This window comes from Ambystoma mexicanum, chromosome 1q (assembly GCF_040938575.1).
Source record: "Ambystoma mexicanum isolate Mex_15411 chromosome 1q, UKY_AmexF1_1, whole genome shotgun sequence".
Lineage (NCBI taxonomy): Eukaryota > Metazoa > Chordata > Amphibia > Caudata > Ambystomatidae > Ambystoma > Ambystoma mexicanum.
Window position 1 is genome coordinate 1222888558 of NC_090922.1, and position 25485 is coordinate 1222914042.

General features: G+C 48.5%; 1 protein-coding gene across 3 annotated transcripts in view; it reads left to right on the forward strand.

Annotated features, from left to right (window-relative positions):
• The window catches only part of JAK1 (Janus kinase 1), a 1055078-nt gene that overhangs the window by 471105 nt on the left and 558488 nt on the right, over window positions 1-25485 (forward strand). For all 3 annotated transcript variants that reach the window (XM_069641985.1, XM_069641984.1, XM_069641986.1), the window contains one exon: window positions 12053-12176. In XM_069641985.1, coding sequence (XP_069498086.1) covers window positions 12053-12176 — 124 coding nt within the window. The remainder of the gene's footprint in view (window positions 1-12052; window positions 12177-25485) is intronic.

The following is a 25485-nucleotide window of genomic DNA, read 5'->3' on the forward strand; positions in this document are numbered from 1 at the left end:
CCATCGCCTTGGGCTTCTCTATGCATTTGAGAATATCAAAGAGCTTGCTGGCTGAATTAGCAGAGGCTTCGATTTGGCTATTGAAATAGTTCTTTTTTGCCTCGTTGATCTTGGTTTTATAGGATTTCTCAAGTGATTTCCAACTTGTTTTCTGGTCTTTTGTTTGGTTTTTAAGCCATTTAGCTTCACTACATTTTTTTTCTTTCTTGAGAGAGGTGAGTTCAGGTGTGAACCATTTTTGGTGGTTGAGGTTGGGCCTAACGTTTTTTTCTCGATTTGGTGCTTACTGGTTAATTAACAAAAGCATCTGCTGGTCATATTTTTTGATAATCGTGTTGTACAAGTCATTTTCATCAATATGGGTGCTATTGATACAAATTTGTAGGTCCGCACTTTCGATGTTTTTAAAATTTCTTGAAATGACTTTACTTGCCTTGTTAGTCTGTTTTGACAGTCAGCGGTCGTTGGTCTCGGTCGGAGTCCAGACTCAACATCAATCTACCGTCTGTGCGGGGGAAAAATGTCCTGATCATGACTGACAATACAGCGGCAATCCACTACCTCAACAAAAGGGGGGGGCAGGGTCACTCCCACTGTGCAGAGAGGTGATGCAGGTCTGGTTCTGGGCCATTCAGCAGGAAATTTAGATCTCTGCAGTTCATCTGGCCGGAGATGAAAACGCGGCAGAGGACACTCTGAGCAGGCAGAGCACGGTCTCTCACGAGTGGGAGCCTGCTCAGGAAGTTCTTTTGGAGATCTTCGCCGGACCCCACAAGTGGATCTCTTCGCCTCCAGTGTCAACCAGAAGTGTGAAAGATTCTGCTTGCGGGAATTTCCTCCAAGAGGAGCCTTAAGGGACGCGTTCGTAGTGGAGTGGTCCTTCCCACTACTGTACGTTTTTCCCCAAGTCCCTGTCATTCCGCAAGTGTTGCAGAGGTTACGGAGGTTCGGTTGCCGAATGATCCTCATTGCTCCGGCATGGGCCAGGAGAGCGTGGTACCCGGACCTTGTAGACATGTCCATCTGCCCTCCACGCTGTCTTCCCTACCGAGACGATCTGCTCTCACGGGAGGGCGGCTCGGGTTCTCCATCCCGAGGTCAAGCCCCTCAGCCTTCATGCTTGGTTTCTGAAAGGTTGAGATATAAGGATTGGGACCGCCCCGTAGACGTGATGGAGGTGTTGCTTTCGGCCAGAAGGCCTGCAACAAAATCCCTGTACCGTTGCCGTTGGAGAAAGTTTTGCGACTGGTGCAGGGCACAGAATGTGGATCCTTTTCAATGTTCAATTCCTGTGGTTCTGTCTTTTTTGCTTTCTTTAGCCCACAAGGCCTGCAAGTGGGTACCATTAAGGGTTACCTGGCAGCGCTGTCCATATGTAAGCGCTCGTCTGAGGAGTGTTCTTATTTTAAGATTCCTTAGATTTCTCAGTTTCTTTATTCATTTTTTTCTTTATTTTTTGTGCACATTTTGTTTTAAAAATTTCCAATATTGAGATACATGAATAATAACGAAGCAATATACATTAATCACAACAAGGAACATCAAACTATATACACAAAATCCCACCCCCCAAAGAGTCACATCCTATTCAAAATCAGTCCTAATACAATAAAAGGAATTTACCCCAGATCTTGTTGAATAAAGCACTTTTCTTCTCTTTGATACAACACTTTTTCCATTTCTGCTAGACTATGCATTTCTGCAATCCACATCTCAATTGTAACAGGAGCAGACGTTTTCCAATTTCTCAAAATCAGTTTCTTCCCCACCATTGCTCCCCGAAAAACCCATTTTCTCTGGGAAGTACTCAAGTTAACCAGGTCATCATCACTGCCCAGTACAACGGTCTTAAAATCCAAATGAATCCTTTCATCAAGAACCTTCTCACAAATCTGATCAAATTCAAACCACATACCCCTCACCCTTGAACATTCCCACAACATATGTTGGAAGGTGCCAACCTCATGTACACATGCCCAGCATTCGGCGATGTCACTCATTCCTCTCCATCAGCCTCTCAGGCGTCCAATAAGTTCTATGCAAAATCTTGATTTGACGTGATCTTTCAGCAAGACTTAAAGAACACAACTTCACATTCTCGCAAATTCGTGTCCAATGATCCTCCGTAATATCCTCACCGATCCTCCGGTTCCAATCCAATCTCAGAACATCATTAGCCCTATAATTCGACACAATTGGTCTATAAACATAGCTAACTAGGCCGCAATCACTCACCCCTGGCTTCCAACCAAGCATATCCACATTAATTCCTTCTTCCATATTCGCTTCACCCACCGCCTTCCTGATCTTACGATAATCTGCCAGACAAAAAGTGGGAATATCAAACTTCGTCCGTATCTCCCTAGCCGTCATCCAAATCGCACCATTGAAAAGGTCCCCAATCCACTGCACCCCAGCAAGGAACCAATCCTGCCAGAACAAAACTTTCCCTTCATTTGTAACACTTGGATTCAGCCAAACTGAAGCACTTAGATCTCTTAATGAATTGAAACCCAAACATTCATTCAAGGCCAACCACGAGTTCCGTAAACTCCTAGTCAATGGATCCTCCATCCTCGTTCTATATGGCTTACTAGTTAACAGAGCCCTAGGCGATAATGGGCCTACATGGCTAGACTCTGCACGCATCCAGTCCTCATGCTCTGATTTGAGAAAAGCAGATAAAGTTTGTGCCATAAAAGCCAAATGGTATGGTTTGAAATTTGGGACTCCCAGCCCACCTTTAGACAAAGGCAACTGCAATTTGCTAATCTTCAAACGTGGCGGTTTATGATCCCACAGGAAGTCTTGCATAAGTCTATCCAATTCACGCCAACATTTTTTCTCAATATCTAATGGAATCATACTCAGTACAAAGTTTACTCTAGGAGTCGACACCCTTTTTAAAGCATTCACCTTCCCCCAAAGGGAAAGGTGTAACAAGTACCATCTTTCCAAATCCGATTTGAAAGTAGTGCACACCATATTCATATTCACTCTCACAAAATCAACATTAGGCAAAAACCCCCAAGTACAACAATTTTTCAGCGCACCACTTAAAGCCTAATCGTGTAATGAATTGTTTGTCACATAACTGTACCAAGGGCAAAACTTCTGATTTTGCCCAATTGATCTTGTATCCAGAGCACTGATGAGGTTTCCAAAATATTAATGAGCACTGGCACTGATTCACCAAGGTTCTTGAGGACCAATAATAAGTCATCAGCATATAACCAAACGTTTTGTAGCAATCCCCAACAATGAATACCTTGTAGGCCTTCTTCGGTTCTCAGCGTTATGGCCAGAGGTTCAATACCAAGTACAAATAACAAAGGAGACAGCGGGCAACCTTGTGTGCCACGCTCCAATTCAAACGGTTTTGACCTCTGACCATTAGTTTTAACATCTGCCGTGGGCTTGGTATATAGCAGTCGAATCAAGGAACAAAATTGATTCCAGAAACCCATCTTTCCAGTACCATAAACATAAATCGCCAGTTGACTCTATCGAGCGCTTTCTCGGCATCCAATTAGAGGACTGCCGAGTCTTCTGCCAGCTCTGACGCTTTAGTGATGGTGCACAGTAGTCTCCTCATGTTGCTGGATGTCGTTCTACCCTTAACAAAACCAGACTGATTTTGATCTATCAGCTATGGTAGAAGATTTTCTAGCCATAACGCCAGAATCTTGGCCAGGACTTTATTGTCTACATTGATTAAACTAATTGGCCTGTAACTAGATGCCAATGTTTCATCTTTGTTAATGTTTCTCAGTTTCTAAAAGGACTAACTAATGTGTTTCCACCGTTACCTTTCCAGGTGCCAGGATGGGATTTGAACTTGGTTCTAAAATTCCTAATGGGAGCTCCGGTTGAGCCCATACATTCTTGTCCTTTGAGACTCTTGACCTTTTAAGACGGTATTTATAGTTGCGGTTACTCCCGCTCACAGAGTGAATGAGTTGCAGGCACTGTCCGCCAAGCCACCTTTCACGGTGTTCCATAAGGACAGGGTTGTCCTTAGGGTTCAGCCTTCTTTTCTTCCGAAGGTTGTGTCAGGATTTAATTTGAGCCAGAAAGTAATTCTTCCGGCGTTCTATCCTCCTCCGCATCCTGGTAAGGAAGAGGAGAGGCTCCATAGGTTGTATCCGAGGAGAGCTTTGAGCTTCTATCTCTCATGGATGTCCCGGGTGAGAGTGGACGATCAGCTATTTGTAGGATACGCTGGTAGGCGTTAAGGTCAAACTGTTACCAAGCAGACCTTATCCAGATGGATCATTTTGCCGATCTCTGAATGTTACCGTTTGGCGGGTAAGGACCCTCCGGTAGGCTTACGGGCCCATTCTACTAGGGGTTTGGCTGCCTCTACTGCTCTGCAGAGGGGTGCTCCCATTCATATTTGTGAAGCAGCCACATGGGCCTCTGTCCATACTTTTTGTAAAGCACTATTCCCTGGACTCTATCCATGGGCAAGATTTGGCCTTTGGTAAGGCGGTCCTCTATTCTGCTATTAGATTGGGCATTCTAAATTTCTAAATTCTTTTCCCACTGCCATATGTTGGTACTGCTTTGGGAGTCTGTCAGAGATGTGGAATACGTCAGAGGACACAATCCCCTCGAAGAACAAGTCACTTTCTTACCTGGTAACATTCTTTCGATGGGATGTTCCTCCGACGTAGTCCACATTGAAACCTCCCGGCCTGCCCCTCTACAGAATTTCTTATGCGATTGCAGCTTTCGTTTCCGCAAGGCTTTCTGTGGTCATACTGGCAGTACATTGGTGCCACACGTCCTGGGAAAAACCTACAACTGAGGCTACGGGCGTCGTGCGTCCTACATGTAACATCGGCTCTCGACGGAGGCCCTCGAGGGACAGCGTATCGATGTCATCGACGTAGGACACCGACGCCAAAACATTTTCTAAAGCAGCACAGCTGTGGACATTACTGTCAGAGATCTGGAATACGTCAGAGGAACATCCCATCGAAAGAACGTTACCAGGTAAGAAAGTAACTTGTTCTTCAAACATTTGAATCTTTGCAATTACAAGTTCCCAATGTCACAGGTACCTGGGGGAATGCCAGCCCCTTGAGGGAGAGGAGAACAACAAAGTAAGGGTCATGTAAACTAACATCTCATCCACCAGATGTATGCTGCGCAGGATGCGGATGTAGCTCCAGCAGGAAAAGGCAGAACACCACAGGATTACACCTGCAAGCACAAAGAGGTGTGTGCTCATCTCTGGGCTGCGCCACAGTAGGGAAAGCAGCGGGGAGCGCAACGTTGAGGCATGGACAAGATATTCCAATCTGAATGTCCATGGATTAACCGAATAAGAAATGTTTGAGGGAGAAAAATGCGAAGTCATTTGAACTAAAATGACTTTCGGTTTTCACTTCACTGAACGTTTATGGTAACCGCCCACCCCCTACTTACCTTCTGACGGCACACTTCGCTGTGTGCCACTGACACCTCTATCCCTCTGCAATGCTTGTTCCCTTCACTTACGTGCATGGGAACTGGTGCTGCAGTGTCCTTTTTAAATAAACGTTATTTTGATTAGTGGGGGACACCCAAACAAGCCCCGAAGCCATTGTAACGAGCAGGTGTGTGGGGGACACCCCAGCTCCCCTTGTTCGCTACAATGGTAACGAGTGGTAGATGTGTTGGACTTTTTTGGCTGCATGTTATTTTCGTACAGCTGAAATTTGAACAAATCTTCCATTCGTTTTTTTTTCTCTATTTTCTGGGGATTAATTATACCGTTACCTTGACATCCACCTATTTTGTCAACACGGGGAAATGTGTCAGAGGGTGGAGAATCAATTTGCCCTCCTAACCAATATACTCCTCAGAGAAAATTACCTTAATTAAGCAATCCCTAGATGGGTGCTAAAACCATAATGGAGAAAAGGCAGAGCCAGTTTAAAAACAGGGAGGTGTATGTGCGAACAGGATGACTACCATCCAGCAGGAGTGGAGAGTGAGGAAGCCAAGAGCCAGAGGCAGACGGGAGTCAGAGAGACTGGTGAGGCAAGAAGGGCCAGGACTGCATCAGCAGAAGCATCATCCATGCAGGACTGGGAAAGGGTTAAGTGCCAGATGGGACCAAGTGCAGAGAACCCTGAACACCCTGCGACAGCCATCCTTACAGCTTTGGAGAAACCCAACGACTGTCCTTAGGAACCAGGCCCCATTTACATTTCAAACTCTAGGCCTACTCTGTGCGAAGACCACTATATCCCACCTAAGTGAGAAGCACTCAATCCTTAATAAGTCAAGGGATAAGGCAAATCTGCTAGTGGAAAGGGCAGTATATTATGGAGAAAGAACGAGTGTGGCAGGTTTAGGAGGGATCTGAGAAAACTGAAGGCATCTCGCCAACTAGTCCCCGGGGATCTGTCATCCAGACAGCCAGGACATGGCCATCACTATCCAGTTATCCAGTTCCTGGGGGTGGTCCAGTGAGGGAAGATCACCTGGATTGTGGGGGGAGGGTCCTCGGGGAGTGGAAGCCGGACACTGACTGGTGAGACGATTTATCCCCCTGCTTCCCCAACATCTTTTCCCCATCCTACCACATAGGATATCCAGACCCACTGCCCCTCAGCCTCTTTTTTCTACATGAACACTTTTGCACACCACGAAAGACAACGGACTAACACCAGAGCTGTTTACCTGACATGTCCCAATACAAGGGTCAGGCAAAGTCAGGCAATTGATCAGAATCACACACACACACACACTTGACGGCCCTTTCCCTTCCCCACAGGGATAAAAGGAGCACGAGAGCACAGTACGAGCAAGGCAAACCGCACAACGAGACAGCTATCCAAGCACAGCAGTTCAAGAGGATAAAGGCAGCGAGAACTGAGAGGGTGACAAGGAGAGAAGCGACCTTGCCCTTTCCGTCACTGGACCGCGATACCCCTTTGGAAGAAATCACAAGACAGCAAACAGTAGCCAACGTGTGTTGCAGCAGATGTCAACACAGCACACCTATTCTGATAAGCAGCATGGGTTACAGACGCCTGCTACCACGGTACAGACCTTGACTCCAGAGACAAGAAAAGCCAAGTAGTTCATCACAACCAGTGATTTCAGGGTAGAACTGATAAGAAACCGAACTGTGTTGAATGAAAGTCACCAAGTGGAAATTGAAGGAAAGGAATTGTGAGCAATAAGGGAATTCCAGCTGCAAAGGGATCCAGCACCACGTGGGTGCTCCTTAAGACTCTGGTTGATTCCGCATGCATTGAAACTACCAATACCAGAAGGCCCTAGGAGAGCCGTAAGAAGAGGCCAAAGGGGTCATACAGGGGTCTAGCAAAATCCTCTTAACAGTCGAAAGTCTTTGACCGACAAACAATTGGAAAGCTAAAGGATTGAATCCTGCATGGTGAGAATAGAGAAAGAACTGTGTGATTAGCAAGAGTTGGCTTAAGTGAACCCGACGGAAAGGGTTAAAGTCTGAAGTCCCTATGAATAGTATGTTGACAAGAGTGAACCCGACAGAGTGATGTCTGCAGGAAGCTGTTTAAAAAGACATTAAGCCTTGTGAATGCTAGTAAAGCCATAGTGAACCTGACGGAGCGAGGCTGAGATTCGAGAGGGGTCTGTGCCCTGAATAGTCGGACCCAGGGGTGAAGAATCATCACCCAAGTGCCATAAGAAACAAACTTATATTTCTTATTATGAGTACATCAGGTCCTCGAAGGCAAGAGACTTTCAAGAGAAGAGAGACTTGACCGTCAGCGGTCCTGATAGCTGAGCACAGAACTGTTTCGTGCTCGGAAAGCTCAAGTGTGCTGTGCTCAGGATTCCTGCTTTGTCCCATGCTCAAAACGTGGGTAAGGGAGACCCCTGGATACCCCATCCTGACTTATAACTTGTGAACACTTCTTTCTTTTTTTGTGAACCCTACCCCACACTCTTTTTGTATTTAGTTGTAAGAACTGGCAATAGTTTTTTTTAGTATAGGCCCTCTTTATTTCACAAGACAACACTAGGACTGTCTTATTTTTCATTTGATGGTCGAAGCTTTCTCACATCTTAGATTTAGGTTTAGATTAGGTGTTCTTCCAACCTGCTTACAGTTTAGTAAACACCCTTGAACTGTGATCACTTGTGTCTGTGTTTACTGTTGCCACCATGAGTTCCTTACAGTTCTCTTTAGTAAGAGATCTTTGGACATCCTGACCCTTAAATGAACTGGATAATGTTATACCCAGATCTAGCACACTGGTGAGCATTGCAAACAGTAATGGGGAAGACTGTGTAAAGAAGCTGGTGCTATATCCCTGAGAGTGAGATGTGAGCAAAGGAGATGATGGCCACTATAACCTTCAGAATTCCTTATGCTGTAGAAAAATGTGTGTAGACCATCAACCCAGTGTCCAAGAAAATCCCAACACATTATTTGACCTTAAGATGGATATCTGTTTTTTTTTTATATAGATGGAACCCTAAAATCTATAGTCCTTCATACCAACCACTTCCTGTGAAATTGAGCCAAGAAGTGACTGAACGCCATAACTCTGAGATGCATTGAACAAGGGACTGGCAGCACCTGAGTCAACATTGTGCTTTAGAGTAACTGTGCAGAACAATATCCCTACGGCCAGTATGCTCTGCCTTTGTTTATCTAGGTCAAAACCCAGGAAGGCTATTCTTATTCGGTTGTAGATAAACCCCAATGCTGATGAGCATTTATGCCACCCATATCCTGTCTGAGAGATTGAGGTCAACTACACATTTTGAGTAATGTGGATGTTGTCAAACTGCCACACAGTTCAAGTAGGTTTCCAATTCCTACCTGAACTACTTCTACTGGGCCCCATCTGCATCACCATCACCAGCACCACAGGTGCGTCTTCAGTACACCAGTTAGTTGAACTGTGGCACTGCAGCATCCACATCAGCTCCACAGAAGTTATTCCTTGAATGTTCCCTAAAATGAGCTTGGCTGCTCAGCCACTCTACCGACTTGTGTAGTACAGCCTATGTTAAGAGTTGGGTGCCTAATACCAAGAGATAAGTCTTGTGAAGTCCCACACCATTTGGACTAACAAAATCTAACCTAAAAGGAACCTGAAGAGAAGACTGAAAACCTTACTTGATAAAATATTGAAAACCCATGTTCGACTGATGAACTGTACTTGGGAGCAACCCAAATAGCTTTGTCCTGAAGAAGCCGGAGTCTATAGGTTACTGCTCTGGCTAATTTTTATGTTTAGTTTTTTGCTACAAATGGAAGGGCCAGATAGGGGTTAGGTTTCGGACTGGGGACTATATTTTGATGTGGACAATTAACAAGCACACTTAGTTTAGTTTTTAGGCAGGGAAAACCCATCATAGCAATAGGGACAGGTAGTAATTTTGTCTTTATTTAAAATAAAAATGAAATGTTAAGCTCTAGTCTGACTCCTTGTCCTGGCTCACCATACAGAGCATAACTGGAAATATGATATTTGAAGGTTTACATGTCACATATATAATGAAGTTAACCACTTGCAGTAAAACAACATATCTAGTATGCAGAATTAAGACATTTTAATACCAACTTACATAAGTAGTGCTTCTTAAAAAAATGTTAAGCCCTTTTATAAGTGTTAGGCAAGATTGTATGCAGTACCCTTTGGGTGCACTATAACAACCCTGACCTCCTGACAATAGAAACCTAACCTTTGGTATAAGTCTGCACTACACAGGTTGGTAGCGTGTGTAGCAGCCAGGCTTATCGCAAGAGGGGTCAATGTGAGCTGTAGGGTAGGTACACAGAGATTTAAAGTGACAAGTATTCAAATAAACTCTTACACGCAAGGTTTCTTGAGTAAACAATTATTGATTTATTTACCAGTCAGTTATAATAAGCCGTCTTCAGAAGGGAGCAATATACAGCACCACACAAATACACTTCAAAAATACACACTCTAAGTTATCTAAATCAGCAATTACCTCTTTGGGATGTCACACAGGTACTACCCACACCCTCAGGCGACTTCAATAGCTAGGGTGCTGGTGGCATTAATATATTACTGTTGCATTTAGAATATTCTTGGGTGAAGTGTTAAAGAAAAGAATAAAACAAGTATTCACACAGCTATTGTTAAGTAAGTAAGTACTTTCAATACAACTCACCAATGCAAAGTCAGTTAACCCTTTCCTGGAAGGAAGGCAACACACATAGGCAGAAGAGAGAAGTCATTCAGGGAGCCTAGGCAAGCCAATGTTAAGTTAGCAAAAGTCAAGTTGAACTTAAGCACTTCTTGCAGGTAAGTAGAAAGTATTTTCCAATGTCTAAAACGGCTTTGTAGAAAAGAAGAAAATCAAAGTAGGGCCACACGCTGATTAGGCTCGTGAAGTAAAGAAGCTGCAAGCAACTCTACACATGCAACCAAGCAAGTCTTCAACAAGGAGAAGTGGCTACACAACAAGAGGCAAGTTCTCTTAGACTTTAAAGTACCTTTAGGTTGAAGAAAAAGTGCAGCAGATGACTTCTATTCCTGTGCAGCTCTGCAGATCTCGCTGTTCCTGAGACTCCGGCATGCAGACAAGAGGGAGGGCTTCTGGGGACTCCTGCACTGCAATGGGACGGTCACCGCTCACAACCGGCAAACTTCAAATAAGTGGCTGTTCGGTGTTTCAGCTCCTCGCGTCTACCGCAAAAAGCAACACTGTGGTTCCTGGCTGTCGAGATGGGCTTTCCTTGCTACTGGGGTCCCGCACTCTGTTGAGGGGGCTTGGCCAGCTTAAAAGCAAAGCACATGAACTGCTGTTCCTCTCCCTGGCTATCCGGTTCCAGCAGTGACTGCAGTGGATACTCGACAAGCTTTGAGTGGATGTCCAGGTGGCTTACTTTGGAGTTGATTGGTCCCACCAACTCAAAGGGAGAAGTCGTCCTTGCAGGGGCTCCTCTATCGATACGTATTTGGAGTTTCAGCACAGCAGCAGGGCTTCACCCGGCAAACCAAAGATCCAGGAGTTGTAGCAGGCGTCCTCTTCAAGTTTTCTTCTGATTCCTTCGTCCAGTGGTCGACTCTGCTTTCCAAGCCAAAAAGCCTTGCCTTTTATGCAGCTTGCTCCCAATCATTCCAGCCCAGCTGTCAGTCACCCAGCATGGTAGCTGTTCTTGCTGGAAAGCCAGCTGGCCAATCACCTAAGAGTGCATTCCTGTCTCCTAGGAGACTAAGCACAGGGAGTTTCGGGCACCTCCCTTGCTTCCTGCCCCCGCCAGACACCCTGGAGCCAGAGGCGGACTTCACTCGTGAATCCCGCCAAAGGCAAAATGAACAAAGAGGCCAAACCTGGTTTGGCATGCAGAGTAAATCTCAAGAAGGAACGTTCCATAAAGAAATGGTGGAAAAAGATGACCGGGGCCATTTTGACAAAAATGGCACCCATGGATGCTTTACCGAACGCAGTCTGCGGTAAAATCACATAAGGGTAGTAAAAAGTAAACCACTGCCACCAGCCATTCAGTGAGGAAAGGGTAACATAAAAATGTTACATGAGAAAGCTAGACAAAGGGGATACTAAGTAACCCCTCCAGCACCCTATTGTACGATGGTGTGTGCTGAGTCTAGAAAGTTACAAATGTAAGTAAAGTCAATTTCACTTTACTGCTCCTGGAAACAGCAGTTTGTCCCAGAGAAGGTATTTAAACCTTTGGGAAGTCTGAAAGACATCCCTGTGTCACTGCACTGAAGGAAAAGAAACAGTGTACAAAATCACACCAAAACACATGAGAGAGTGGGAAAAAGGGTCTCACCCTCTCCAGGTTAAAAACATCAAGTCCTCAAAACCCTGCAAAGTTGCTGGGGGTCTCTAAGGTAGAGGGAATTGGCACATTTCTGAGAATTCTCCCTAACAATAAGTATTTCACTATTTGTAGTTATTTGCTGTATAAATAATTTCACAACTGGTTGCTTGGAAAATTATGGTTAGCTGTTTGTGATGTATAGTTAATATGCATTTTTTTCTGAGGAGCACAATGTCATTGCAAATGCATTAGCTTATAATATTCTTTTCTCTTGTTTACTTTTTTCAATTTTAGCACTGAATATGCCATCAACAAATTGAGACAAGAAGGGGATGAGGCTGGGATGTATGTTTTGCGGTGGAGCTGTACCGACTTTAAGCACATACTTATGACTGTGACGTGCAGTGAAATCTTAGGGGTATGTAGATATATATAGATATATATATATATAAATATATAAAGCATATGAAAAGGTTTCATTATTTTGTTGAATAATATTGGGAAGTGCACTGTGCAAAGCTCTAAATATGGCCCATTTCAACATAAATAGAGACGTTATTCACATTTTCTGGCTCAGTCTTTGAGTTCATAAACTTCTTTCTATTTTCATACTTTTGGCAAACATACAGAGCATTTTGGCAAAACGGGAACATTTTTAATCGTGAAGTCCATGGATGCAAAGTTGTCCCTTGTGTGCGGCTTTGGCCACTTGACATATCCCCTGGCTCAGGGTCCTCCTTTAAATGCACCTAGAAAAGAAGGCCTGTACTTGCAGATTTGTATCGATGTACTAGAACCGTTTTTGCTGAAACTACCGACCTCATGGATCCTGGGGTGGGTGAATATTTGTCCTATCATCTGGAGTCCTCCTATTCTGCTGCATCTTCCTATGGGGCTTCTCGTTCATCCTCCAAACTCTGCATCTCTTAATTGCGGTAGAGCAGACTTATCTCCAGTAATGTAGATGGCATATTCATTGTAATCCTATTGATTCCTATGGAACTTTAGACCTGTCCCAGAACTCTCCTTAAGAGACTCTGGTGGTAGTCTCCTTCCCCTGGACATTTATAATGTATCATGTAACCACAAGGGGTTCCATTAGCTCTGGACTAAGAACTAGAATTTTAGTAAATACATTCTGATTTGATTTTTAATGCATTGTTGAAGGAATGCTCTGCATTCCTCCACTGTTGAACATATTTTAATATTGTAAACAATTCTTTGACTAAATATTTTACTCTAAAGTTAATTGCTAGGGTAACTGTTGCTAAAATGTATTCTTTATTCTTGGAAGCCTTTGGATATGGCTTTGACATTCCTACCCGCTAGGGCTATGTTTGAGTGCCATGTGTTTATTTGTAATACTCGTAAGTCCCGTCCCATTTCCTCCATCCTTGTGGGCGTCCCCCAACCGGAACCTTTGGCAGAAAAAATAGAGCTTCCCCTTTAAATTTAGTCCAGCGTGCAGGGGGTGCGGCCTCGGTTTGGGAACACCCCGACCTCCGGAGCCTCGCCTCAGTCCCTTTTTCCACATGGAGGGTGTCGGACCTGTCAGCTAGGCGCCGAGACTTTTTAAATTTTCGCTTGCTCCCAGTTTGTTTTATTCTTCATCTTCTGAACCTCCCTTTGGTGCCTCGCCTCCTCCGGTGAATGCCGGCTGCAGGAGGATACAGGAGATATGCGTCCTGCGGACGCTCGTTGCCAGCCTCGGACCCCCATGCGCTCTGTCTTAAGTGCCTGGGCCCGACCACCGCTGGGGCTCTTGCATCGCTTTCGGTCACTGGACGTTGAAGAAAAGTGTCACGTTGAAAGGAGATCTTCCACGCTTGTCCAGGTCATCTTAGTGTTTGTCTACAGGACCCCACCTCAAGACAAGGTAGGACCTTTGTTTAGTATGGCTCCTCAGCGTGGAGATTCCTTCCCAGTGATTTCCACGGGCAAGGGTACCTTGGATTCTGGATCTGGCAGAATTCAGGCCACCAAGGCTACCGGCATCCAAGCCAAGGAGCTCAGTAGCTCGACTGGGCGGTCTATCATGTTCGTCCTCTTCGGCTCGAGGGCAAAGGATCATCATTTTGTAGCCCCAAGAGTTTGTTTCGTGCACGATCCAGCACGACTACCAGCTCTGTTGCTGAGGGCACATAGTCTACCGGAGCCACTTCTGAGGTCGTGAGTCTGGACGATTCGACTAACGGCAAGCAGGCCGAGGACTCAAGGCCTACCAGAGCTATCTCTGAGGTCGCTGTGTCTGTTTCAGGTTCGAGAAGCCAAGCAGTGTCCTCCCATATCTGAGCCAGGATGTGGCACAGGGCCTTCACGCCCTCCCGCCCAGGGAATGGCACAAGGCCCCCAAGAAGGCGGAAAAGTATTCAGTGGAGCCTGCTAGATCTGCGGTCATCTTGGATCCGGATCAGGGCCTACCCGGTCCCTCGGCCATTGAGCGGGCCATGCAAGAAGGTTCCAGTCTCTTTCCCTCGGTAAGCGGTGGCAGACTTTATGGTACAGACGGCTGGTCACCGCAGGGATACATCTACCCATTGCAGCCTTACAGCTGCACGCCTCAGATCCCTCAGCGCTTCGATCAGGAATGGATGCCCAGCGCTGCTGAGGGCCGGCCCCCTCGAGATCCGGTGGCTTGCAAGGACCGCTTCTTCGAGTGCTTCCTCCTCCTCATGCTTTCCCTCATGCTTTCCCTGCAGATGACGGGGCTACTCAAGGATATAGTCAAGGAGGTGACCCTGCAGGTCGTGCCTCCTAGGCCTCCAACTCTGGTGCTGCCGTTGCCTGTCCCACCTCTGATCCCGGCCCTACTGGTTATCCAGACCCTTCCTCCTCCTGTATCACCAACGCCTCCCCGTCAGCAGCCATTGCACCTATCTTCGGGTCTGGATGAAGGGCGGGACCCTGTTGGCTCCTGTGTCCCAGGGACCGGACTCCCATCTGTCGAGAATAAAGGGCGCCGCGACAATGACACCCAAGATGATGAACCCTGTGCATCTGTAAAGTACTTTCATGACCGCCTTCAGGGCCTTGCCGAGTGTACTTGGGGGGGGGGGGGGGGGGCAGCCAGAGGGAGGCCCCACAAAACCTAAGAGTGCTGTCAAAGGTTTTGGGTAAGCGCACCATGAGCTGCTCAGGCATTCCGCTCCAGAAGGATATCCTGCAGGTAAGGAGAAAAGTCTGGTAGAAGCCCAGGGCCAACGCCCAGATGAACAAGAAATTAGACCACAGGCTCAGGCTGGTGAATGGGGAGCCAGTCCTCCTGGCCTCCCACCCCCAGCCTCACTCGAGTGGGGGCTGTGGCCTTGCTGTATTATAAACCATTGTTGTCTTCCTCAGCGAGAGCTACCTCCAGTTGTCTGTCCAAGCAGGACAATGTCCTTGAGTCTTTTGGCAAATAGTGCTACGTCATCTCAGGGCTGCATTTGTGGCAGGCTAATTCTGGTGCCCTGCTAGCCGTGGCAAAACAGAAGCTGTGGCGAGAGATCAGGGATTTTCTGCCTGATCTCCCTCTGGAGAGGCAAGCAATCCTTCAAGGCCGGCCTGGCAGATTCCCCGGCGATTGCGCAGGACCTCATGGAGTCTTCGAGCTCCCACATCGACATAGCCAATAGAGGGCTGTGCCTGGGGGTCGAGATGAGACTGACAGCATGGATGCATGCCACTACATTTTTGTCAGATGTGCAAGAGCGGATCCTGGATCTTAGCTTCAAGGGCTTTTTCATTCATCCACTGATGGCGAGTTGACAAAGACCTCTACACAAACCGCCATCCTGACTAAGCCAGTGCAGATGTACTTCCCTTGGACCAGCTTCAGACCCTGCACTTTCACCGACTTCAATGGGGTTTTGGGGCCGCGTTGCATAGAGGCCTGACAGGTCGCCAAGTGACCACAGGAAGAAGCATCAGAGGACTTAGCATGTTCATTTTCCGCTCCCGCCCCCGACGCCAAGAAGCAGTGATGTCATGGTCGGGTGCCACAGCTCACCTGTAGGGGGACGGCTGGAAGCGTTATTTCAAGAGTCCTTAGATCCCTCCCTTAGTCTCCACAGGCTTCAGTCTTCCTCTACAATCCTCTCCTCCTCTACATCAGATAGGGTCCCGGTCCCTTTTACAGGAGATTCTTTCTCTTTTGGAGATGCAGGTGGTGGATCCAGTTCCTCAGTCAGACAGGGGCTCCGGCTTCTACTCCAGGATTTTTGCAGTAACCAAGAACAACCTGCCTGGCCTTAGGGGGTAGTCCTTCACCGGTCATTTCTCAACCTGTCTTTACCACTCAAACACTTCAAGATGATTACTCCCGCGCACATAGTAAGGTCTCTGCACAGGGGCCTGGATGTGGTCCCTAGACCTCAAGGATGCGTACCTTCATGTCCTTTTCTACCAGCCGCATCAAACATTTCTGTGGTTCACGATTGTCGTACCACTTCCAGTACAAGGTGCTGCCTTTAGGCCTTAATTCGTCTCCTTGTGTGTACACAAAGCTGATGAATGCGGTGGTTGGTCTCCTCTGCCTGGAGGGCCACCACCTATACCCTTACCTGGACGACTGGCTGGTTAGGGCCAGCTCTCCCGAGGGGGTGGTGCACGCCTGCCAGTGGCTTGCAGATGTTCTTCACCAGCTGGGCTTTTCTTTCAACCGACTGAAGACGCCGGTAGATCCCGGCCAGGATTTGGACTTCCCTGGACATTGTATTCCCTGGAGTGCGCTGGGACACAGCGTTGCAGCAGGTGTTCCCCATGCCCGAGAGGCTCGTTTCCCTCCCCAGGGCGATTGGGCACTTTCTGGCCAACTCAACCACTTCGGCATGGTGGTTCCAGCACATCCTGTGGCTTATCTTGCATGCTCACGGTGCAGCACACCCACTTCAAGCTTAGAGCCTCCAGCTTCACCTGACGGCCAATTAGGACAAGGAGACAGGTTCGAGGGGATTGGTTCCTCCGACGTATTCCACATATATGACATGTAATCACCACAGCTGTTCTGCTTCAGAAAATTTTCGGTGTTTGCATCCTGCGTCGATGACGTCGATACGCTGTCCTTGAGGGCCTCCGTCGAGCCGATGTCACTGGATGTTATAAGTAGGAGGCACGGCGCCCGTAGCCTCAGTTCCGTTTTTTCCCCGCACGTGTTCGCTTCGGAGATCTCGACGCGCCTCGGTTCTTCTGATAATTCTATCGGTTCTTCGAACTTGGTTATTTGTGAAGATATCATGTCTTCGTCTTCTTCTACCCCGCGGTTGGGATTCAAGAAGTGTCGGGACTGCGGTTCCAAGATGTCGCTTACGGACCCGCATGACATCTGCCTCTGGTGCCTCGGCGAGGACCACGTCACTGATGACTGTGACGATTGCCAGTCTTTGACGTCAAAGGCCTTGCGGGAGAGGAAGAAGAAGTTGTCTGTAGGTAGGGTTTCCAAACCCCAAAAGTCGAAATCCGCTGGGCTTTCGACCGACGATTCGAGGGGCGACTCTACGCGTCAGCGTAAGTCTAGGAGGGGCGGGTCTCGGTCCCGGAGTGATTCCTGCCATTCCTCTGCCTCCTCGAGGCACTCACGGAAGCGCCGTCACCGGTCGCCTTCCCCGTCCTCGACCGAGGCCTCCGCCAAGCATTCCTCCCTGCGGAATTGGACGCATTTCATAAGGAGATGATGGCGATTTTTCAATCGCAGGTCTCCGTTCCGGCTGCGCCTTTGCAAGAAGCCGGCAGGGAACGTGCTAGGGCCACCGCTCGCACGCCTTCGGGCTTGGGCGGTCCGCGCGATCATAGGGAGCCGTTGAGGTCCCGATCGGACAAGGTGGATCGCTCTAGCCATGCCCGCTCCAGGTCCCGGTCCTCGACGCCCTCGAGACCGGCGGAGCCTGTGAGGTCTTCTAAGAAGACGTTGGCGCCATCGGCGCATTGTCCGTCGAGGGACTCTCTCTGGGCTCCGCCTCCGAGGAAGTCATCGACGCCGAGGCCGTCGAAGGACACGCTCGGGGCAACGCCCTCGAGGCCTGTGTCGAAGATATCGGCGCCACGCTTGACGTCGACGCCGATTCCGTCGACGCCCTCAGCGCCTTTTGTGGAGGCTTTACCGGAGGTACCCCGTGCATCAGTGGAAACTCTGAGGAAGGCCCTGAAGAAATCAGTAAGGCCTGTATTTGAACCTTTTTCTGTGCCCTCATCCAGGGATTTATTCCAGCCTCTGGAGTACATCTCTGAGCTGGATGAAGGGTCTGATGAAGGTTTGGTTCCTGATGAGGTTCCTGACGAACTCTTGTCTGGTCATAGCCAGTTGGAAGACCTGCGTCAGTCTTTGCACAATGCCAGTGGTCTGGTCACCTCTCTGGAAGTTGGGTTTGGTAGGCCTGAGCCTGGCACGCACGCAGAGTCTTCATACCGGCGTCTCATGTCGAGGGTGATGGAGTACTTGGAGTGGTCTGCGCCACCAGTGGATTTTCTGCAGGATGACCTGACGGATATCCTTGACCAAGGTCCACCCACTGACCTGGCGCTGCCATTTTCATATGGCCTTACAGAGAAAGGTCTCCCGGCTGTGAGCAAGTCGTTGACGAAAAAATACCGTCCAGCCAGTAACAAACCCAGCTACTTGACTACGCACCCCACTTCAGATAGTTTGGTGGTGATGGCGGCTACGGCCCCAGCAAAGCAGGCGTCGTACGCCTCCATCCCTCCTGATGGGGACGACAAACGTTTTGATGGTTGGGCGAAGAAAGTATTTTCTTCAGGGGGTATGCCTCTGCAGGCAGCCAACTCTGTGTGTGACTTAGCACGTTTCACTCACACTCTATGGAATTGTGTATCGTTGGCAGCTGAACATATTCCTGAAGGGGAGGAATGGGATGGCTTTCTTGCCCTGGTACAAGATGGCAAGTATGCCATGTGTGAATCCGTTCACTCGGGTCTGGACATGGTGGATTGTGTCAGCCGGTCCATGGCGGCGAGCACCGTGATGCGCAGGTTTGCATGGTTGCGGAAGTTGGGGGTTTGCTCCTGACGTACAAGCCCGGCTTCTCAACATGCCCTTTGATGGTGAACATCTTTTTGGCAGCAGGGCTGACGAGATCCTTGAGAGGTTGCAGACCTCCAAAGCTGCATTGAAGTCGTTGAGCGCTGCAGTTCGCCAACCTCTGCCTTTTCGTCCTAGGGGACAGCAATGGAGGGGAGGTTCCTTTCGATACTACTCTTCCTTTAGTAGATCGAGGGGAGCTGCAAGTCAAAGGGTCCACCGTAGGAGTACCAGAGGTGAAAAACAAGGTACTCGAGGTGCCAAGGCTGCTCGGGCAGTTGCCTCTTTGCCCTCAGGCACTGCCGCAGCCGCTTCAGCTCAGTCATGAGGCCATGTCCCATGGTTCGCTGGTTGGGGGAAGGCTGGCACAGCATCTCGTAGAATGGCGTGCCATTACTTCAGATGTGGGGGTTCTGGAGATGATAGCCCACGGCTACTGTCTTCCTTTCCGGCAGAGGCCTCATGACAATCCACCAGGGAATCTCTCTTTGAAGAGTCAGGATCCGCTCCTTGTGCAGGAAATCAAATCCCTGCTGCAGAAATGTGCCATAGAACTGGTGCCTGTAGCGGAGAGGAACAAGGAATGGTATTCCCCATATTTTTTGATTCCGAAAAAAGATGGGGGATTGAGACCCGTTGAACAAGCTCCTAAGGAAGGACAAGTTCAAGATGGTTACTCTTTCTCAAGTCCTCCAGGCCCTTCAACCTCAGGACTGGTTGGTGTCTCTCGACCTCAAGGATGCTTACTTTTCATGTGCCGATTCATCCCAAGAAGTACTTGAGGTTCGCGGTTGGCGACTCGCATTTTCTGTTTCGGGTCCTACCATTTGGTTTGACCTCCGCCCCAAGGGTCTTCACCAAGCTCATGGTGGTGGTGGCAGCGTATCTCAGGAAAGGTGGGATTCACGTCTACCCCTACCTGGATGATTGGTTGATCAGGGCGCGCTCTCCCGAGCAAGTCCTTGATCATCTGTCAGTCACCTGCCACTCCCTTCACAAGCTGGGCTTCTCCCTCAACATAAAGAAGTCCAACTTGACACCTACCCAGCGTCTCCAGTACATCGGAGCAGTGCTCGACACATCCCTGGGGCAGTGTTCGCCTCCCCAGGTGAGGGCTCATCACATTCTGCAGATGGTGCGCAAGTTTCAACATGCCCAGAGTCTCCCGGCGTTAGAGTTCTTGAGGTTGCTCGGCCTCATGGCATCCTGCATTTTCCTGGTGCCAGGGGCCAGGTTGCGGATGAGATCGTTGCAATGGGCTCTCAAGCTGCAGTGGTTGCATTCCTCCAGCAGGATGTCCGACCCCGTTCAGGTGCCGCCCTCGGTCACCCAGGATCTTCTGTGGTGGGCCGTCGAAGGCAATCTGATGAAGGGGGCTCCATTTTGGCTACCCTGGCCGGAGGTAACGATCGTGACGGACGCATCCCTCATGGGATGGGGAGCTCATGCCAACAAGTTGACAGTCAGCGGTCGTTGGTCTCCGTCGGAGTCCAGACTCCATATCAGTCTGTTGGAGCTGAGGGCCATCAGGCTACCCCTGAAGGCTTTTCTGGCGTCTGTGCGGGGGAAGAATGTCCTGATTCTGACGGACAATACAGTGGCCATGTACTACCTCAACAAAAAGGTGGGGCAGGGTCTCTCACTCTGTGCAGAGAGGCGATGCAGCTCTGGGTCTGGGCCATCCAGCAGGAAATATCGATCTCGGCAGTTCATATGGCCAGAGACGAAAAAGTGGCGGCGGACGCTCAGAGCAGGCAGAGCACGGTCTCTCACGAGTGGGAGCTGGCTCAGGAGATTCTCCTGGAGATCTTCCCCCTTTGGGGGACCCCACAAGTGAATCTCTTTTCCCCCAGTGTCAACCGGAAGTGCGGAAGATTCTGCTCGCGGGCATTTCCTCCAAGAGGAACCTTAGGGGACGCGTTCATAGTGGAGTGATCCTTCCCGCTACTGTACGCGTTTCCTCAAGTCCCTGTCATTTCGCAAGTGCTGCAGAGGTTACAGAGGTTCGGTTCCCGAATGATCCTCATTGCTCCGGCATGGGCCTGCAGAACGTGGTACCCGGACCTTCTCGACATGTCCATCTGCCCTGCACACCGTCTTCCCTACCGACATGATCTGCTCTCATGGGAGGGAGGCCAGGTTCTCCATCCAGAGGTCAAGTCCCTCAACCTTCATACTTGGCTTCTGAACGGTTGAGGTATAAGGATTGGGACCTCCCTGAAGACGTGATGGAGGTGTTGCTTTCGGCCAGAAGGCCTGCAACAAAGTCCCTGTGCCGTTGCCATTGGAGAAAGTTCTGCGACTGGTGCAGGGTTAAGAATGTGGATCCTGTTTCATGTGCCATTCCTGTGGTACTGTCTTTTTTGCTTTCGTTAGCCCACAAGGGCCTGCAAGTGGGTACCATTAAAGGTTACCTGGCGGCGCTGTCCATATTGGAAGTGCTCGTCTGAGGAGTGTTCTTATTTTAAGATTCCTTTGATTTCTCAGTTTCTGAAAGGGCTCACTAATGTGTTCCCACCGTCACCTTTCCAGATGCCCGGTTGGGATTTGCACCTGGTTCTAAAATTCCTCATGGGAGCTCCGTTTTGTCCTTAACATTCTTGTCATTTGAGACTGTTGACCTTTAAAACTGTATTTTTAGTTGCGGTTACTTTCGCTCGCAGAATGAGTGAGTTGCAGGCTACCGCCTAAGCCACCCTTCACAGTGTTCCATAAGGACAGGGTTGTCCTTAGGGTTCGTCCTTCTTTTCTTCTGAAGGTTGTGTCGGAATTTCATTTAAACAAGAAGGTCATTTTTCCAGCATTCTATCCTCCTCTGCATCCTGGTAAGGAAGAGGAGAGGCTCCATAGGTTGGATCCTAGGAGAGCGTTAAGCTTCTACATCTCACGCATGTCCCGGGTCAGAGTTGACGATCAGCTTTGTAGGGTACGTTGGAAGGCGTTTGGGACAAGCTGCTACTAAGCAGACCTTGTCCAGATGGATTATCTTGACCATCTCGAAATGCTACTGTCTGGCGGGTAAGGACCCTCCGGTAGGCTTGAGGGCCCATTCTCCTAGGGGTGTGCCTGCCTCCACTGCACTGCAGAGGGGTGTTCCCATTCGTAACATTTGTGAAGCAGCCATATGGGCCTCTGTCCATACATTTGTCAAACACTACTCCCTGGATTCTATCCATGGGCAAGATTTGGCCATCGTCGTCGTCGGAACATCCCATCGAAAGAACGTTACCAGGTAAGAAAGTAACTTGTTCCTGGGCATGGAGGCGGTGGCGATCTGGGAATGGGCTTTGTATTTCAGCAGTCCACCTCCCCTGGGACAGCAGTGTGGCAGCGGACCAGCTCAGCTGCTTGGGTTTAACACCTACGAGTGGGAGGTAAACATCAACTCCTTGTTGCCCCTGTTCCGGATCTAGACTTGTTTGCATCTCCTCTGAATTCCGAGTGCCCCCGGTTTGCCTCTTGGGCGGGCCAGGGTCGGGGGCCTCAGTAGGGGCCCATTGCAGCTCTGCTGGCACGGCCGCAGGTGCTATGCGTTTCCTTCTCCACCGTTGCTCCAGCGTACCCTCCGCAAGTTCCGGACTTCAGTGGGTTGCAGCTTCATCCTGATCGCCCGGCACTGGCCGTCGAGTGTTTTAGTTCTCGGGTCTACTGCAGTTGTACTCTCAGGGACCGGTCCACCTTCCAATCCCCATCAGGGGCTTCCTGGTGCAGCAGGGCGGGCAGTGGAGCACTCAGACCCGGCCTGGCTGGCTTTAGCTGGCTAGTTCCTGACCAGCTGAAACTCCACCATGCTCAGTTCTCGGAGGATAACTGGGACCTAATTCAGGAGGAAAAAAGGCCCTCTACGGGGGCCCAGTACAAGAGCAAGTGGACAAGATTCTGCCACTGGGCTCGTGAAAAGGGGCTTGACCTGTTCCCTGGATGACATGCTGGCTTTTTCCGCACATCTCGCTTGTTACGGCATTCAGGTTGACACCTGCTGTACCTATCTGGCGGCCATTGGGGCCTACAAGAAGTCCCCAGAGCATGTTTTCTCAACCCAGTGGTTAAGGCCCACCTCAAGGAATTGTCAGGGCTCTTTCCTCCGGTACACAGGCCTCATCCAGTCTTGGACATCACTGTGGTTCTTGCGGCCATGCAGCGCAAGCCCTTTGAGCAGAATGCCTCGGTGGACATCAGGGTGATGACACTGAAGACCGTGTTGCTGATGGCGCTCACTTCGGTGCGCAGGGCCAGCGAGCTGCAGGCTCAGTCATCATGCAAGCCCTTTACTTTGTTTCACAGTGAAAGGGTAGTCTTGCGCACTCATTCTATTTTCTCACCCAGTGTGGTCACTCCATTCCATTTGAATCAGGAGATCTGTCTGCCAGTGTTTTCCCCAACCCGCAGTCGGATGCTGAAAGGGCTTTGCATTCCTTTGACCTCAAGAGGGTCCTCAGGTTCTACCTCTCTCGAACAAAATCTTTCAGGAAGTCTGAGGCATTGTTTGGCACGTTTGGTGGCACGTCTCCCAGCACCCATGATTCCAAAACTTCTATCGCTCGGTGGATGGTCCAGGCAATTTCGGAGGCGTATACAGCAATGGGCAAACCGGTTCCTGATGGCATTCATGGCCATGCGGTCAGAGCTAAGGCCATGGCCATCGCGTTTCAGAGACATGCTCCCGGGGATGTCATCAGTAGTGCACCTACTTGGGCCACTCCGGCATTCTGTAAGCACTATTCCCTGGATACCAGCACCAGGCGAGATGCAGAGTTCGGTCAGGCGGTGCTGAAGAACCTTTTTGCTATGTTTTAGCAATGAGGCAGGTTGTCACTGCTCCACACTATGGTCTTGTTTGGTGGAATCACCCACAAGGATGGAGGAAATGGCACGGGACGGATGAGTAATTAAAGTTACGCACTGTAGTGACTAGAGTAATCATAGTCCTTAGTCGCCTTTCCTCCATACGTCTCACCCACATTCCCACGCTTGTATGTCAGGGGATTAAGTATTCAGTATAGCCAGGCATTAAATCGTCTGATTTGTTAAAAAAGGGAATGAGGTGAGGCGCCGGAGTGCAGGGCTTTGAGGGGCCACGCCCATGCGTGCTTGCCTAAATTTAAAGGGAGAAGCTCCATTTTTCAGTGCCAAAGGTTCCAGTACCGTCCCCATGTTGGGGGACCCCCACAAGAATAGAGGAAAGGTGACTAGTGACTATGAGTACTCTAGTCACTACAGTGAGTAACTTAAATTTCTATGCCATACAGGGTCCAAATTCATTCGACATGTTGGTGGAGGCCTCAGGGATTTTGAGAATTTCTCTCCTGTTGGATAAAATGTTGTCTTCCCATTTCCGCCCATCCCTTATACAAGTATATGTTTTTGGTACTGACTACCAGGTCTAGGGCTTTCCACATATAACAGGGGTGGGTTGTGTCTTTAGTGCACTGCACCTAATTGTGCAGGCCAAAAGAGGGTTTACCCGCTTGTTAGGTTGTGTGGCTTCCTTGTTCTCTGTACTCCCCGCCCCCTGTAAATTTATGTTGGGTGCAAATCTGTGGTAATGGACCAACCTATAGGCAGTGGGTTAAGGAGAGTCCTTAAAGGCTATTTCTGTTTTTAAAATGTATGGGTATCTTTTTGATACTATGTATTATACTTACATATTTATTTGACCTGTTAGAATTATATGCATGACTTAATGAAGTGTATATTTTTCAGTATCTAAGTGTGGTGTATTTTCTAGAGATATATGTGGTGTAATTTTACCCACCTTTAAGAGGGGTTGGGCTTTGCTAGCCCACCCCCCCCCCACCATTCTGGCCAGTGGCTGTAGCTCTCACAACAGAGGGTGGTACACAACTTGCCTGGTCATTAATTAAAAGCCAAATCAAGATCTGAAACAGGATCCAATCCAGTGAAAAACAGACTTGAAACCGCTTCTTCAAAATACATTTCTCCCTCAAATAGCAATCTTACAAGGTACATAACTGAATATCTTAGTTTGGTGAATGCAAACCCTCAGACTGCATCTCACAAAGAGATTGTGCACCACCCTTTATAAGCATGGGATATGAGAAGAGAGGCACAGAGTGTTTGCTGGTAGGATAATGACCTTTGAGGATGTATGGTTTTAAGTTCTCTACCTTATTTATCAGGGAACATGTGTAGGGTTGCGATGCAGAAACAACATAAGTCATTTCAATAAGATGGTCCGCATAGTTTATTTCAAAGTAATCCATGGGAATGGAAGGTAGTTGTCAAAATGGCCACCAGATTGCTAACATCCTATATCACAGAGTAAGTCACCTTGTAGGAGTGAGCAGAAATTGAATTGATTAGGAGTTTTCTTACCGAAGGAACTAAGAGGTCAAATCATTTGTTCAATTGTCTATATTAATAACTGTAATAGCCAGATATAGTAACTATACTAGGAAGGCATCATTGCATGCTCACGGATTAATAAGTTACAGGCCTAAACCTGAGACCCTTGTGTGCTGTTATTTGGTAGCCTTTTACACTATGCTCAAGATTTTGATCCTTAACATTGATTGGGTCATAGGATGAGATCTTGGCGCTTCAGGAAATACATCTTCAAGTTAGAAAATGCAAGAGAGACATGACAAATCATGTCACGATAAACAGGAAATTATGCTTCTTTGGCAGGTCAAGAATATTCGCGGTGTTTTAGAATCATACCTTGCAGTTCATGCCTGTGCTCTCCCAAATTGAT